Below are 18227 nucleotides of genomic sequence, written 5' to 3'. Positions count from 1 at the left end.
AGGAAACTACCAAGTTAATGTAAGCAGCTGCTCTTAAATCACTCACCTTTTCACTTCTGGTGTATTACCTCATGGAGCATGACTGGTCAGGATTACCCCAGCTGCTTTGCATCAACAGCTTTCAAGAGTGACTGTGTATCAAAAACCTGACACAAGTGCTGCATCACTTCAGAGGTGAGATTTGTGACTGCACATATTAACAGCTCCTACGCAAAACCAGACAACCAAGCCAATGCTGGATTGTCTTCTGAAAACACGAAATAAACTTGAGCCCAGGGAAAATTATTTTATACAGCTGTAAGACACTTGTGTTCATGTTTCTAGTGAACATCATGACAGTCTGTGGTACTCTGGTTACTAATTATGTCATGGATTTTTACTTATTTTTTTTATTATTATTTGTTCAAACATAAGAATTGGCAAAATAAGAATTGTACAGGATTGGCTAAAACGGAGCACAGTAGCTTTTCCTGGAGCCACTTACAACATAGGCTTGGCCTGGGAAGTTTGTTTCATAGCTGCATTATTTGAGCTAAGGATGCTGTAATAAAAAACTGCTGACCTTCAGTGGAAGGGAGAGATCCAACAGAGGCTTCTCTGTGGGAAGCAGAACGCTGGATTTCAGAGACATGAATTCCAAAGTGAGGGAACACCAGCACGAAGGTTGTGCCTTGCCTCTCAGTTATTCCCACTACCACAGCAGTAAGCAACAGGTTTGCCTTGCTGACACTGGGACACTGGCCGTCAAGGTTCAGAGAGGTTTTGGCTGCATTATGGGTGAGATTACTTCACACGTTCATTTAGTGATTTAGTAATTCCTAGTGTTTTACTCCACCTTTATCATGCAGGCAAACCCAGGAGTCAGAGTATAAAAAACACTGAGCTTTTTTACTGTTACGGACTAAATATATTGACACCTTTTATACAAATAAAAGCAAATTATAGTATTACATTGATTTAACAAATTCTAATACAAAAAATGCGTATTTCAGAAAATGCAATTTTTAAATCCAATCTCTAAAGAAACATACAACTCCCCTATAAAGATGTCCAGTCCACTGAGCACTGCTTGCTCAAAATAGTTATGAACTTAAATACGCTCTGAAGTGTATTACACTTGAACTATACATTTGGATAAACCTTCTCAAGTCAGAAATGAAGAAAATCTACTTATATTCAGGAGTAGCTGTACCACTCACACAAGAAGAGGCTGCCTGCTAAGCTGAGCCTGGCCCATAGCCGGAGCAACTCTGCCTTGCTGATGGCTTCCAAACACGTTCAGCAGCCACGTGAAGACTTCAGCGTTACCCATCAATAACGGAGGAGAGAAAATAATGTAACTGGTGGCGGTAAGAAATGAAGTCACAAGCCACATCCAGATCACAGGCAATACGCTGCCTACAGCACTTACAGACTAAAAACTTTCTTTAATAAAACTGATGTACCAAATATTCGAAACAAGGTTTTGCCTATTGCTCTACTCCACGCAAGTTTACTCCTGTTAGGTTTTTAAATATGAAGTGATCGAGCTAGCTTAATTCAAGGGATACAAAATGATCATCTATCAAACATTCACTTTATACATAAATGTTTCTGAAACAGATTTACAGTATACAATTAGTTTATACAGCTTAAGCAACTGTTACAATGTCATTTCTCTCAAATTGAAAGCAGCCAAAAGGTCTAAGGTTTTGTTAGCAGATTCTTGGTCATCACTTAAATTTTAACCTTCACATCTCATGCTCTTCACATCCACGTCATCGCATTTAACACTTCAGGGTTCACTTAATAAACTACACCTTATTCCATCTGACCCTATGCTGCAAAACTGGTTAATGGGCAAGAAAAGCTCATTAACTCCAATGTGGTTTAAATACAATGTATCTACATTTTTCCCCAGAATGCTTTCATTTCCTGAGCTAGACATAAAATACCTTAAAACAGGTTTAGAAACAGATCTGAGGCCCCATAAGCAAACTACATTAAAATGCGTAGAGGGGAAGAAAAACCACCCCACTTCTGGTAGCTCGCGCTACTATTGGTTTGCACTCCAAATACATTTTAGGTGGATCTAATAATCTGTTGAATAAGGTAACAAACTTAGTATTTTAGTCGTCTAAACTATGTTATTGTGTATTGCTCTTGCCTTTTATGACTTTTATATAAAAGAATGTATTATTTCACAGCCTACTAAATAGGCCTCATCATCTCAAATCTTGCCATCTAGGTGCCTGGGTTTAGAACTGCTGTCTGTAGTCTGCACCAGAAGCACGCAACTTTTGTGTGGCTTTGTTTGGTTTTAAGATCAGATCTGATCCTGTTCAATACTAGTATCTAAATGAAAGAACAGCCTATTAAAATTGATATTTTGCAGGTACATTTCCACAGTTTAAATACATTTTTTATTTCCATAAAAGTCTGAGGTCACTGTCAATGACAAAGAACAAATCTAGAACAGAAAACGGATTTTCATCTGGATAAAAAGGGGGTTTGGAGCTATCCACGATTTCTGTTTTTGAATCTGGATCTCATAAATAATTCTGAATGAAAAACTAATTTTCTAATCAAACCATGAAGTAACTTACAGTAAAAACTGTATTATTAAATAAGCTTATACAGCAAATTGCAATATGGTAAGCTTGGGTTTAAGGTGCTATTCCATCTGCCCTGAAGTCTTTTAAGGACTTTACCATGTGGGCATCATGTCCGGGAACCAGACTCTACCGAGATGCTTTGAAACTTCCCAATGAATCTGCTCTAAACTGTATTTCTGATCAGGAATCAAAACTTCCTCCATAATAGAAAGCTGCGAGAGACGACCACCACACATCTTCACAAACTCAACAAAGGCACTGCAAGAGACTTCACATTCTCCGAGGCCAACGGCTGATAGATACTTGCAACGTTCTGCAATACGGATCAGCTCCTCATCCAGTGGCCGTAATCCATTGGCGCACACAACCAGTTCAACCAACCGAGGACACGTCATCCCAACGCGGCCAAGCACGTCTTTGCTTACCGATCTTCCAAAGTAAAGGTGAGTGACGGGTATTTCGTAACGAAAGAACGGGTCAAACTCTTCTTCGTACAAGAAAAAGTACATGACTAAATTTACTTTAGGAGAATGCTTGATGAAAGCGTCCCAGCTGCTCTTCTGAATCGTGTGGAACTGAGTCTGTCCGGGGTTCTCACTGACAACATCAATGCGCAAGTGTTCCAACCTGACGTGTTTTTCCGAAGACAAAGCAAGCAGCAGCTCATCGCTCAGCAGGTGGTAGTTCAGCGCCAGCTCACGTAAGCCATGACACTGGTCAGCCACGCAAAGGATACCTGGGAAAAGAGAACACAGAATCATAGAATCGTTGAGGTTGGAACGGACCGTAAGACCTGTGGGAGCGGATTCTCATGTGACAAACACAGAAATAGCATACTCTGACTGTTCTGCCCTTTGGTAAGGCCGCAAATACTCAACTTCATTTTTGTAAAAGAGGCTTACTCATAATTCCTTAGCCTGCTCTGGAAGAACTGCTGTCCCTCTCTCTGGCTGACAAAGCAACCATGAATGAGATCTGTCATCTGAGGGAAGCAAACGGAAAATGAATGTTAGATATTTAATTAAATGTACAAGTTGCTGCTGTCAGTATTTGTTCTTTCTAATGAAGTATTAATATTTAAATTTGGAAAAGCAACAGCAAGAAGAAAATAGAAGGCAAAACACTAAAAATCAGAAGCAGTAATTCACAGAACAGCAATTTCCAGACTCTCATGAATCAATATAACCTGCTGCTCATGGCAAAGACATTAACAAAAAGAATTCAGTTCAGCCTTTAGGGTTCCCACTCATCCTATCTGCACATACAAGCAATGGTACCATGCTGGTTAACAGTACTAAAATAAACCCAAAAGTACTAAAAAAGCATGCGGTCCTCCTTCCATGTGACCCAGAAAACTGCGTGAAATTTGGGGTATGGTCATTCCATTAACAGAAGAGATGGGAACATCACATTTAATATGGAGCTGAAAAGCTTAAGCTCAGTACACTACAGCTTTGAAGCAATGGGAAGAAACACAGAAAGACAGCAGTTGTTTTAAGATACAGTTATTAAACTCAAAAGATAAGCCTATACTGAGCCTAAAAACACTTTCTGAAATAAATTACTGTAAAAATATTGCATGACTGTGTACTCCACAGAAGGATGTATTTTCCACCTGAGGATCTGCAAGAACACATTCATCAGAAGCTCTTTTAACTGTACCAAATACTGTCAAATACAAAAAGTTTGTTAGATTAAAAAAAAAAAAAAAAAAAAAAAAAAAAAAAAAGGCAGAATTTGGATAAACAGAATTTTAACCCAACTCTTACTGCAACTACTTCCTGTAAAAACAATTTCTATATGTCACAGTACTCATCACTTCATTCGGGAAGAAAAGGGTGGGATGCAAGATGAAGAGAAAATATGGATTTTTTTAGGTTTTTTTTTTTTTAAGATTGGAGTACCAAATTAAAACTAAGCATAACTACAAACTTGTGTGTACCTTCTGCACATTCCAGAGATAATTTCCTTGCCTGAAATAGTAATGAAGTTGTTCTCACAGCAGTACTCCCAGAAAAGCTATTCTGACCACTCCCTTTAAGTGGACTCAAGCATGCTGCTTCATAATACCTAGGGCTGTTGGCACATGAAATATTTTAATCAGAATTTCAAGATCCAAGTATATTGTCGCATCACTGCCTAGTGCAATGCAAAAAGGGAAGAACGGGGGTCCAACTTGCTGTGAATTTTTGATGGGTCAAGGACTACATTCTGCCAATGAAGTCACATACCCTGCACATAGAACTGACCATGCATACAGTGTAGATAGCTACTGGAGGGCCTGCCCGGAGTCCACGCTGTTCACAGAACATCCCTCAGTCAGCACTGCCTAAACCTGTGTGTCACTGAAAGGTAAATCGCTCTGATACCATACAGTACGGATTTGCATCAAAGAAATCCCTCTACTGAACTGCTGATGCAGACACACCGAACAGCCACTCTTCTCCCCTGCTCCCCCATCCAAAAAGAAGCAACTCCCTGCCCCCAAAGCAGAGCAGAAAGGCTTCCGGTTCACCCTGTTCCAACAGCTAATACTTCAGGTAAGAAACAATGGCATATCAATGTGGATTTAAAAATTACCATGATTTTTTTTACAAGTTACTATTGCAGTTCTAATGCAAATTAAACTTCAGAGAGGAAACAGCAAACAGCAGAAACGTCATATATGCTCACAAAAATTAGAAATACATCACTGCCTGTGTTTCTGAGCTCAAACCCAAACATGCCTCTTTGTACAGCAACTCAGGGATTATTCAGAGCATCCTTTGGAAGCAATTCATAGTTTGGTATCAGGCTTTCTCCTTTATCCCTGTGGCACTGGAGTCTCCCTTGCACTACCTTGCATTATTCTTCTCTGTCCTTCAGTAACAAATTTCTTGAGAACTAATCCAGTAATGAACATATTCCACCACACCCTGGCCTGCAATCTGAAGGCATGTTATACCATCTGAAGTGCATCTCTAAGTAATTAGTTTTGCATAACTCATGGCCCTTTTGGTTCAATTAATGTTTTTCCACATTTATGGCAGCCTACTAATTAGAATACTCCCAATAGAAAAAAATCCAGGTAAGTCTTGGTGCTCAAAGTTTCTAATTTTCCTTCAAGAGGTGTCCAAGTCCAAGGAACTGACTCACTCTGCCTAGCTACAAGTTACTGCTGGAGCCTCTTCCCCTTGACAGACACGTTATGGCTCCCGGACTTCTCAGACACAAGGATTCTCAAACAAAATTTTAAATCAGAAAGGCAGTCACTCAAGCTAATTTAAACAACCTACGATTACAAAGCCTTGAAGGAAAGAACATTCCAGTTAACATATTGGTGAACTCCTTGCTGGACAAAGCTGCTGCAAAACAAACCTGCATTTTCAGGAATTCTTTATACAAAACCAAACACAAGGTTTTGTCGGAGACTTTCACCTGCAAAATGCATGTGTTTGTGTTTTGTCTGTTATCACTATAGTAACATGCCCTCTGCTGCAGTGTCATTTTCCCCACATATTAGGAGGTGAATTTTACATACAATATACCCAATATTTACAATTGCAATATACTTGCATGAAGAAAGCTATGGTGACTATGGTAGTTTCTACTCATCCTCAAATGAGGAACTGAATTAAGTTGCCAGCATCTCATTTACAATTCCTCTTCCGTTTCTCAGGGAAAAATCTGTAACTGTCAAGTTAATGAGCTGTGAATGAATCTTAAACTTGCTGCGCATTGCACACATCTTCCACAAATGTTAATTCTATGAACTCCAACAATCCTCAGCGATTTCATTCTGATACAAACTGGCTTCATTCTTGCCACAAACACGCTTAGAGTGTTAATGAAGTACATTTGGTAATGACAGAAGTTCTGCACATCTCAGTCTCATCTCCCTGATATTGATACTGTTTGCACTTATTCTCTAGTAAAAGATTAAACTGCTTTCAGAATGACTAAACCACCAGCTTCATAATCCATGATACTGCAGCCCTCAAAACCCATATATAATGAACTGCAGAAAAGGAACTCATGTTCCAAAAAGCTTAATTATACTGGAATACTTAAATAGTCACTGCAGAAGTAGAGCACCTTCAACTTGATATATATGCCTTTAAGTCCCACAGGAGGTTAGTTATTTGTCCAGAACAGACATGCACTGTTTTATTATTAGCTCAGTAGTCACTCTGCAAGTGGTAGGATGGACGGATTGACAACCAGTTGAATTACTATTTTATTCAGTGGCATTTTCTGTAGATACCACATTCATCCTCACGCTCACCCCACCTCTATTTTTTCAGGGCTTTACCAGTTTCAGACAGAATTTAATGAATGCATTTCATGTTTAAAAACAAACCAAACCAAACAAAAAAAACCAAACCACAGTAGCTTACCAGCTGGAGAAACGTGAGGACAACTGCTCATTTTGAGCAGTTTGAGTGTGTCGCTGTTGTTAGCCACTAGCACTTTGAGAGATGGATCATCTACTGGTGTATCATCAATCTTAAGTGAAGAGAGGGATTTGGAGTTTACGAACACCACTGTCAGTGCAGAGATAAAGTGAGACTGGAAAAAAAAGAGTGTAAATGAAACACTAGTACCTGAAATAAACATCTCAATGCTTTTACAGTGTGCACAGCAGTCCTAGTTTTATTTTACTTATTGACAACATTTGCTGGAAAAGCGTTCCTTTGATATTGCATAATTAAAAATTAATATTAAAATTTACATATTTTTGAGTTTAAAATTTACATATTTTTGAGTTTAAAATTTACATATTTTTGAGTAGAGAAAATATAATAAATTTTTGCAATTAGTCCGTTCATTTGGCAAATCAGAACGTCTAACTATAAACATAAATCAAGAACCTGGCCCAGGACAATCCACTACACAAACCTAAATCTATAGGAAGACCACGAGCAAAGAGAAACCCTACAAGCTCTAATTCTGAGGGTAATTTGCAAGTCACAATCGAAAAGAAGCATCTTTGAACAGGAATTCCCACATGACAAATTATGCTGCACTGGTGAGATGCAAAAACTGCAAGACTGGCAACCCTATACTGTTAAAATGTGTCCAAAGCCAAATACTACTACTGCCTGCCTATCATCCACACAGAGAATTTAGGGTCTTGGAAAGCAGAGTGGTGCAGCCTAAACAGAGCCAAGGAGCAGGTGATCAATTAATTGTGGATTATGCAGCAAGGATAATGGGGGTCCAGTGGCCCAGGTTGCTCCTCAGCATTTCTGTGTAACCACTGAAACTTACCAGTAAAGGCAGAGCACCTGAACTTGAGAAACACAGACTATGGAGCAGATGCAGCAGTGCTTGTAGAAATCATTGATGGTATGAAGGAAGTGAATAATAAGCTTATCTTCATGATTTCTTATAGGATTTACTGAACAGAAGACTTAAAAAAGTACTTCCTCCAGGCACTAAAAGTAGTATCCCATAAAGTAAGTATCCCATAAAATTACCTGCTACTTTGACTTCAATACAGTTTCACTGTGAGCCACATGCACTTGTAGAATCCTGAATAGAGTTACGTGAAATAAGGCCTGGCAACAGTATTAGCTCATTCTTACGTGATATGTGTGTGGTTTTGGGTAAAACTCACACACACTTAGATTTAGAGCAGGAATTAATATTTTCACATTAATATAAACTGTCAAAATCAGTTAATGCAAATGGAAACAGAAAATTCAAATCAGAAGTATTAGGCATTTTGGCTTTAGGGACCACTCCCAACTGTACTGACAACATACTGATTATATATGTTATGTACGGAAGAAAAGGTGCTTTAATATTCCCACTCCGTATTCTGAAAGTGTTGGTACTGTGGTTTTATTCTCTGTATTTAGAATATAATTCCCTTCACTAAGAAGGCTGTTAAATAGAAAAGCAAAGAAAGTTAACCATCTTCACACAAACAGGAGACCATAGAGTTTGAAGCACTAATGAAGACAGGCAATATACCAAAGTGTAAAAGCTGTAGATTTAATGTCTTTTCAATATTGCCACGTATGTAGCCTATAGTAAGATTCTTTAAAAGATTCATGTAGAATATGTTTAATTAAAACACTACACAACACAATGCTAAATAGGATTTACAAATATTTGCCAGATGTCACATTACTTGAAATCAGAAAAGCATCAATGCAAGTAATGCAACGTAGTTCAGACTTCCTATACAGTCTGATAAAACAAAACCAAAATATGTGGTGTTAACCATTTTTCAGATCCATTCGTCTCTGCCTGTTACTAACAGCTTCCTGTGAGAACTTACTAATGGTCCAATTCATTAGTGGACTAGGAAAATTTAAAAAGCATTGCTGGTCCCTTATGCTGGTGACAATGTTATTGGTGCGGTGAACAGACAAATTATGCCTAGAGCTGATTTTGTCTTATTTTGAATATATTTTTTAAAGGCCATATGTGAACCAGTTCAGCACAAAAAAATAGCAAGCCTGTATCTTAGAAGCCTTGAACTGAATACGACCCTAGCATGAATAACTGCAAATAATTATTTAGCAAGCTGAATAGGATCATAACATATCCCTCCAGTGAAAACTAAGTAAGACAGCTAAAACGGCATTCAAATTAAGAAATAAAACAAGAATCAAGAGCTGAAAGGACAAAGTATTTCTAATGCAGTGTGGATTGTTTTCACCATGTTCAGGTTTTCTTACAGTCACTTCTCAAAGCAGATCAAAAAAAGAGAAAAAAGCATAGAAAAAATAGTTAAAGATATGGAAATCCCCTTTGAAAATTAAGGATTAAAAATAAATATTCAAGAGAACTACATGATATGGCTGTGATCACTGCCAAGGATAGTAATTGATAATCCTTCTGTAACTAACCTTGCTTAAGCCCTATAACCTACTTCCTTTCTTGAGGCTGTCCCTAGTTCTTCCTTATCCTTGTTGCCATCATCAGCAATGACGTCACTGAGATCCAGCTAATAGTCTAGCTCTGTCTGGCCCTTCACATGCATGCGAGACTGGATTCAAGAACTGAGGCTGTTAGACATCCAAGATATCACTGCCATAGAACAAGCAGTCCAGGTTACCCCAACCACTCTCCTGCTCCTCAGCAATAGCACACTTCTACCTCACTAGCAGGAATTCTTGTTTAGAAACACATGTAAGAGATTCATTGTCATCTATAGTTAAAAAACATGTTTTGGTAAACATGCAAGGTAAAAATCTGACAGGAAATTTCAGTAACACAGTGTACTTTGCCTAAGAATCTGACACTTGGCTGTGTGATATGAAGTACTGAAAATCACAATTATATTGCTTTCTAAAGAGAGCTCATTGAACATATAATCCCTATAGTAAGTCCACATGGATAAAACTCTACCATTCATTTGACTGAAACAGTCTCCTAAACATCCCCATAGTCCCACGGTACAATTATACAGACACAAATCATTTACTCTCCTGACTTGCATCATGTTGCTCAGGATTACATTGAGGTCAATAGATAAAAGGACTTGGAAGAACAAAGTCAGACCTAAGTTCTCACATGATGCAGAGAATGAGTGAAACTTTAGTTATCCATCTTAGTACATCATCTCAGTTCCTCCCTTTAATAGAGCTCAGGAATAAAGCTTTCTTTAACCAAAGATGCATATTCTTACAATTAAGCTTTTCATAAAGTTGTAGAAATACCGCATGAAACACTGAAATACTTTGCTATAGAAAAATATACATATAAAAGTACCTTTGGTAAATCCATGAAGCTTGGCCGCGCAGTTGAAATTAACCCAAGAGTTTTCAGAGAGCAATTCACAAGCTGTGATAAAATATCACAAGCTGCTTCTGCAGATTCTTTGCTACTGTCCACCTTAAAACAAAACAGATTTATTGTTCAGAAAACGTTGCATCAAACACTCTTCACAAAAAGCAAAGTAGAGCAGATACACTTTAATGTCTTTTTTTCACTTTACCTTCCAAAATGTGATGCCAAAAAAAGCCCACAAACCACCTTGCCGAGAATCCATCAATGCCATTCTTTTCCCCCCCAAAAAGTACATACCAAAAATCCAAGATAATTTGCTATAAATGTGCCACTCTCCTGAACACTTTGGTAAAACTTAGCATGGTGAGGGGTCAGCTAAACAGTTAGTTTCAAGATATTCAATCCACATCAAAAAATAAGCAAGTGGAGATTCATTTGGGTCCAGAGCCTACCCTACTTCCTCTTTACACTCTTCCTTCCCAAAATGCGAGAACTTTGTAAATCCTTTGCTGTGTAAGAAAGCTGACGTTTTTATGGTGAGCCAGCTCATAGCATACAGCTGCTGGAGAGTTAAGTGCATTATCACATAAAACCTGTATCATGGAGTGGTTGGGACTGGAAGGGACCTTAAACATCATCTAGTTCCAACTCCCCTGCATGGGTACCTTCCACTAGACCTTCATCATTAATACCACAACAGCTATGCAATGGATACCCTGAAAAAAAGAAATCTTCACTAGTCAGTTTGTTACACAACTTTATGTGCCTCCAGTGGATTTCCCCCAACGCTCAGATGTGCTGTACACAAGACAGCTTTGCAAATCCACAGAACATGGGTATGATCAAGTCTACCATAAGCTATTGCAGCTTGTCAGCAACTGATCCAAGTCCAATGAATGTCCATTTTCTGCTTGAACACAAGCTGAAAAGCCTCGTTTCAACAATCCAATCTTTCTTTGCCTACAAAAAACCCCTCCCGTTTTCATCCTTGACAGAGTAACACTTGGTATTATATTCACTTTCTTGTGATTACCCTTGCTACTTAGTATTCCCTGTGATCTAGTGTTCATTCGACAACACTGAAGGAGAACTGAAAGGACACGTTTAAGAAATTATGTGGGTATTTACCCTCCTAGTGAAGGGCATCTGAAATCCTTCAAAATCACTTGGTGCAAAGCAATATAGCAGGAGATAGCTCTGGAAGGTCATTTCAATACTGCCATATTCTTTATTTGGACACTGATAAAAACCCTGCAAATCTTGTGGTAACAGTTTGTATCTGGTATTGCATGAAGCAGCAATACACGTGATCAGGCAGAGGTTGGTAACCTCAGCTACCAACGTGCTTATGATTCCTACATTAAAACTGCCAGATCTCAGAAACAATCAACCAGTATGTCCACTTTGCTGCAGAAGTCATTTCTTTTCCAAATTCATCACTTTGCTGATGCATACACAGCCATGACTGCTTCAAAGCACTCTTCCAAAACAGTGACATGTAGGCCAATGTTAAAGGGTTTTGTCTGCTGAAAATAATTCCATGATTCCAAAGACAGTTCCTGGCCAAGCACCATCCTGTGCAAATCCCACATAGTTTTCCAGTTAACTGAAACGCAGCTGTGCTAAGTAGATGCCGTACACAGACAATCCCATTCAATTTAGTACTAAAACTGCTAGTTGCTTATTAGTAGTACTGAAGTCACTCTCTGTGCATTAGATTTTTTCTAACGATGAATATCAGACCCAGCTCCCTACAGGCTGTGAAATGGGAAAACACTCAATTTATGCATCCTGATGAAACTTAATTCTGAGGCAGGTACACTCAGGTACAGTAGTATCAGAACTGAAGTATTTCTTCCCACTCATCGAGGCAGAATTTTAAACAGCTAAGATGTTGCAAGAAAGAACAAAAAAGCAAGCACCAAACAAGAAACCCCCCACCTAACTGAATTAAAGCAATGAAAAGTTATACTCAGAACTGCTATTCCAAGTTTTGGTCCTGAAAATATATCCAAATAAAACAAATGAATTGGGAGGTAACCTCCATGTCTATATGCCCATTCAGAGAACCTATTTCTGCAGTATACTAGGCCTGAAGACAACGCCTACCACACTGAGAGCTCCCAGTTTTCTTTTTAAATAACTGATAATCCTAACCACAAAAATAACATTTAGTGATGTTCTTAATTTTCAATGTGTTAGAATGTTCTGATCACAACTGCCAATTACTCCTTATCATCAGTTATTCAATTACTGGCATAAACCATATGCCTCACGCTTTGATATTTATTAGAGATGAACCATCAAAACTGTCTCAAAATTACTGGAGATGTTTCTTTAAAGCACTCAATAAAATGCAGGGATAAAAAAAGAACCAAGTTTTAACAAATGCTTTTATTTTCATAAAAATTGTTTAAAAGCCTATAAAATACACTACCTTGAAGCTTACATACTGCAGGTGATTGGAATGCCTCTTTATTATTTGCTTGATTAGTTCAGGATGTGTAGCCCTCAAGTAAGATGTAGCTGGCTGATTCAGTTCAAACTCAAAACACCTCCAAAGATCAGGCATATGAAACACTTGGTTCCAGCTTCGGCAGACCTGTGATGCATGAGCACGATCCAGAAGGGGCAAATACTGAAACACCTGTAGGATAATGTCCTGAAGCAGGTTCGCCCAGTCTGGACTCTGCACGACTATGGTTTTCTTGTCTGTGACCTTGTGTCTCTTGGATTCTTTCTCAGTTGTCTCTTCAGATGAACTGCTGTTAGCCTCAGTAGTTTTCCTTCCTCGTTTCATTCTATAAAAATAATAATAATACCAAAATCTACACATTTTGTAAATGTAACAGTATGAATAAAGTGATGAGGTGAAAAGGTATGCTTTCTGTAACCACACTTTTGTAGGTTTCTTTTTCCTCCCTTATACGGAGAAGACAAAAAGAAACAAAAAAACCCTCAAAGCAACCCACACGTAACAATGATTTTGAAGTGGTGGTCCAAAAATAACAAGGAAGGGAAACGTCAGGCAAGAAAGTAAATAACGAGAGCATGCATGTTTCCAAGCACTGCATCTTGCAGAAATTGTATCTACCAAGTTCATTTTTATTCCCAGAAAGAACCTTTATTTATGTCTTTTTAAAAAGGTTATTTCGATATGCACCTCTTTTAAATCAGCACCCTTAAAAACATATTTCATCAAGAACATCGGTGTGCTTCTGGTTTTCCAACTAACTAGTAAACAGGGATTATGAAAGATTTCCAGTAACGGTCTGGAAGCGTCAACCCACACACACACAAAAAAAAAAAAAGTTTACAAAAGAGTGGGAAAAACTTTCTTCAAAATCATATTAAATACAACAAGTCTGAGGCAAAAGGTCATCTCACCCTCAAGAGCATCCATAGTATATACCTTATATTACATTATTAAAGAGGAAAAAATCCCACCACTACATAGATCTGAAATAAATCTAGCATTGCATTTTGATCAAATTGTGTTCTTTTATACATGCCAGCTTACAACTGAACTTTGCTGCCGACCACATATTTTAAAAAGCCTCAGTGCAATGCATACCGTGTCCTAAAGGGTGACGAATGAGACCTCACACTGAACTACAACACACTCAATTCTAGTCTCTAAAAAGCTGAGAGAATCCACGGGAGGGGTGTGCTTGACATGTATAAACACCTCCCAAGCCCCCATGATTTCTGTAAGGTAAACACGTACTTCGTACATGCTGAAATCATTCTGGTTTAACGTTCAAATACAATTACACATATAAGATCATCACATCCCAGTCCATGGGGGACCTGGACACTTAACTTTCCTTCCTCTGTACTGCAACTAAGTACAAGTTCAGAAGTCTTTTTTAAACCAAAGTGTAATAGATATACAAGTGAAAAATTATACTGTTTATCATCCAGTAAACCATAGGTTTTCTCTAAGCCAGCATCTCCTTACCTATCTTTAACACCTACCTACTCACATGACAAAAGCAAACTGTCAGTCTGAAGCTATTCATGAAAGGATGTAAACAAACTCGAACATACTGTCATGAAAGACTGATGAACAGAATTTGTCTCTTGATTTTCTTCAACTTCATTTTTTAATCCCAGTGGCACTTAGGGGCAAGCATAAGATGAAAACACTACTGGGCAAAAATCTCTACATTTACCGTGATTCACAGCTCACGACTATGAGACGATGCAAAATACGACTCCTGTGCTGAAACAAGCTTTCCACTTGGCAGAGAGTTCTGCTGCTGAGCCACGAACTTCACTGGTACACAAGAAAAGCAAGAAAACTGAACAGTGACTTAGAATCATCTGCAACTAGCAAAAAGATGAAGGAACTGGATTTTGAAACTGTTGAAATTGAAAAAATAAACCTAAACCTAATCAAGAATTAGATGTGCAAATCCACTGCAAACCTGTCACGTTTGTCTTTGAGACAACTACTGAGCACAGTCCCAATATTATTTGTAATAAACTAGTCTGAAATGCAACATTCCTTTAAACTTTAGACTAAACAGATATTCCTAACAACTAGGTTATAACAAGCAATCACCATGCGCAAGCTATTCACTTGCCAAATTTGGGATGTTTAATGTCTTTAAGTCTTTCCAAAGCCATCTCTGTCAAAAACTACACAAGGTAACTGTTAGATTTGGCTCTCCAAGTCCTCCTTTACAGAGATCCTGCCTTATCTTTTGCTAGTAAGGTAAGACATGTGCATAAATTTTCTAGTTAGGTAGGCTGCTTTTATCACTGCGTTGGAGGGGCAAGTTCTGTATTTTCTCCCTTACCACATTCTAGGGGCTATTGTGCATGTACAGTAGAGCCGATCCACACACGCAACATGTTCACTATAACTGATCTTTTCAAAGACAAGAGCGTCAGATCTGACACCTTTTTTATCTTCTTCCGAAAAGACCGGGCGTGAGCTGCCACTGACAAAACCATGAATCTGTACGAATTTTTCAGCTGGAAATTTAACTTCTGAGAGACGGCTGACAGAAGTGGCCCAGGTCATCCACAGCCAACTTACAGGTTGCACCTCTGAGCTAACTTGGATGAGTTCTAAAGTAGTTAATATATGATGGTTACAGATCAAACCCCACTCTTGAAGTTGTGGGGTACTATCCCAAGTTTTTACGGCTAGCCAACATAAAAAAAAGGCAATTCTGCCATCGCCAGAGCCATACTGATGATGGATTTCAGGTCACAGTCTTCCAAAAAAATAAGATGCTATGTGTTCTAAGTGCTATGGCTAGAAAAGTAGGGGATGGGAAAAGGCATTTCCAGACAAGTTTTTTGTTACTGACATTTCGAATGCTCCTGTAATTGAAAAGAGTAATAATAAATTTTTGAAAGTATTTCCTTGTGGAACCTCTTTCCAAAGACAAGAAAAGAGTCTAAACTCAAGACTAAAAAATACTACTTAAAGAATTAGATGACTGTTTTATCATCTAATTTCTTATTAATTTGTTCATCTAATTTTTGTCATTTTGTTTCAAAATTTGAAGTATTAGAATAGCTTTTTAAAAACATAACTGGTTTCAACTTCTTAACATGCCTAACAACAAAACAAATGCAAAATTGAAAGAATGCAGATTTGTCTACAGAAGTTTCTGAAGTCATATAATAAAAAAAATTAAAAAAGACCAGTTAAAAGAATAAACCTGTCTGCAAATTTAATACAGGAAGAAGCAAATGTAATTAGGCAGTTCAGTTCACTTTGTTTTATATATCTGATAGTCTAAAGATGTAACCATTTTAAATCCAAGGCCAACAGAAATAACCTTTCAGCGAGGAAGACACTGATGCTGGCATATTACTGTATCGGTACAACCAATTTTCCAAACACTGACTGCTTATCACTTCCTACAATGCTTGAACCATCAATCCTGCTCTTAACTCTCTCAGGCATACGCAGGAGACACTTAATCAGTGATGAGTTTTTCCACGTTGCTGCTATAATCAACTTTGCTTTAAAATCTCAGGAAAGGAAAGCCAAAAAGCCAGGAATACCCAACTCTGCCAGGACAGAAAGATGAGTGAAATCAGGATGCGTGAATCTTTAAGACGTTCCAAGTAAATTTCTCAACCTACTGCAACAACTTGTTTCAGAACTCGGTGTTCTGAACTCCGCACCTGGGTGCAACCCACACTATCTTGTTTGCAATACAGTCGTGTTCAACCATAATCACATAGTTCAGTCACCAAGCAGGAGGAGCAAAGCACATGCTTAACATTGTTTTTATTGCGGAGTGAGGTGCAGACACCATAGTTAAAAAAACCCACAAAACACCAAAACAACCCCAAACAAAACCCAAAACAAACAATAAAACAAAAACAAACAAAAAACCCAACAAGCAAGCCACCAAACCAACCAACCAAACCCAAACACCAAAAAACCCCCTAAAAACACGAACTAAAACCCAAGCGACTGCGCACGGCTGTTTACATCCTGCTGCTAACGCTTTCCCACGACCGAGTCCAACTGAGCTCGCGGTGTTGCTTTACACCTGAAGTAAGACTGTTCCAGAAATAAAAGGAGTGCGTTAATGGGGAGAACGGACTTAAAGACCCCTAATCGCCACGAACGACTAGTTCCGCTGAAAACAACCAGGGGTTCACGATTTATTACTGTTATCAGGAGGCGGCTGCGGGGCAGCGACACCGTATGAACACGAAGGGCTGCGCTTTAAGTCCCGCTACTCCCGGAGAAGCTTCACCTCAGGGTCGGCTCCTTCCGGCTCGGCCCCAGCCCGCGGGGACTGTGTCAGACGGCGGGCGGGGGCTCGGCTCCCGGGCAGGGCCCCTGCTCGGACCCCTCTCTCCTCCCTACACCGGCAGCGCAGCCACGGTCCAGACGAGGGTCCTGCGCCGCCGCCCACCCCTTCCAGCCCCTTCACCTGACGGCTCCCTGCTGCGCTTCGCATTAACCGGGACTCGGGCCGCGCTGGCGCCTCCGCTCCGGCCACATCAGCTCCCTCCACCGAAGCCTACCCAGCACCTCCTCCGCTCGCCTGTCCGTCCCGTGTCGTGTCGTTTCGTGTCGTCCCGTCCCGCCCGCGTCGCTGTTTCCTTCCCTCCCTCCCTGTTTACTTCCCAGCAGCGGAAGCGACGCAAACCGGCCAAAATGGCGGCGAGCGGGCTGTGGGGCGGTGCGTCTCCTCCCCTCCCCTGCGCTCGGCAGGCGGGAGGCGGCGCGGTCGAGGCGGCAGGGGGTCGCTGCCCGCCGCGGCGGTGGTGCTCGGTCGCGGTAGAGGTCAGCGGGCTTGTCCTGTTCCCGCCTCCCCGGCAGCTTCGGCCCGGAGCTCAGTGCCCCCTGCCTCGGGGTGCGCGGCCAGGCCGGTGGGTGCGACTGGCCGCTGCTCTGCGGAGTGGCAAGGCCCGGACTGCATCGCGGGGTGCCGGTCTGGTGCCGGGAATGGGAGAAATGAAGACTAGAGAAGTATACCTGGGGTAGTACTGACAGAGAAGCCTCATTGCTGATAGAGCCAATTATGGCAGCAATTTGAAAGCTCCATGTCAGGCTAGCCCTAGAATCTAGCCCTAGAATCATAGAATGGTTTGGGTTGGAAGGAACCTTCAAAATCACCTAGGTCCAACTCCCCTGTCATGCAGCCTTCCACTAGACCAGGCTGCTCAGAAAGCTCATCGAGCCTCGCCTTGAGCCCTGCCAAGGATGGGGCACCCACAACTCATCTGGGCAACCTGTGCCAGTGTCTCACCACCCTCAAAGTATATAATTAATTTCTTCCTAATGCGTAATCTAAATCTATCCTCTTTCAGTTTAAAGCCATTCCCCCCTGTGCTATCACTACGTGCCCTTGTAAAAAGTCCCTCTCCAGCTTTCTTGCAGGCGCCCTTCAGGTACTGAAAGGTTGCTCTAAGGTCTCC

The 18227-nt window shown here is 40.1% G+C and overlaps 1 protein-coding gene across 5 annotated transcripts; it reads right to left on the bottom strand.

Moving 5' to 3' along the window:
- Positions 1–888: 888 nt before the first annotated feature.
- Positions 889–17523, bottom strand: FBXL3 (F-box and leucine rich repeat protein 3). 5 transcript variants are annotated; one of them, XM_030476208.1, is made up of 5 exons: positions 17057–17523; positions 12757–13120; positions 10302–10424; positions 6971–7142; positions 889–3330 (listed from the first exon to the last, which is right to left on the bottom strand). In XM_030476208.1, exons 2-5 carry the CDS (start codon positions 13117–13119, stop codon positions 2687–2689), a joined length of 1302 nt encoding a protein of 433 aa, XP_030332068.1. In that variant the 5' UTR covers position 13120; positions 17057–17523; the 3' UTR covers positions 889–2686. The 5 variants fall into 5 exon arrangements, with proteins under 5 accessions (XP_030332068.1, XP_030332070.1, XP_030332067.1 ...); XM_030476210.1 differs by having other exon boundaries at positions 17331–17523; XM_030476207.1 differs by having other exon boundaries at positions 17237–17522.
- Between the last annotated feature and the right edge of the window lie 704 nt (positions 17524–18227).

This window comes from Strigops habroptila, chromosome 2 (genome assembly GCF_004027225.2).
Source record: "Strigops habroptila isolate Jane chromosome 2, bStrHab1.2.pri, whole genome shotgun sequence".
Lineage (NCBI taxonomy): Eukaryota > Metazoa > Chordata > Aves > Psittaciformes > Psittacidae > Strigops > Strigops habroptila.
The sequence above is the reverse complement of the archived record's forward strand: the minus strand, read 5'-3'. Positions and strand labels throughout refer to the sequence as shown.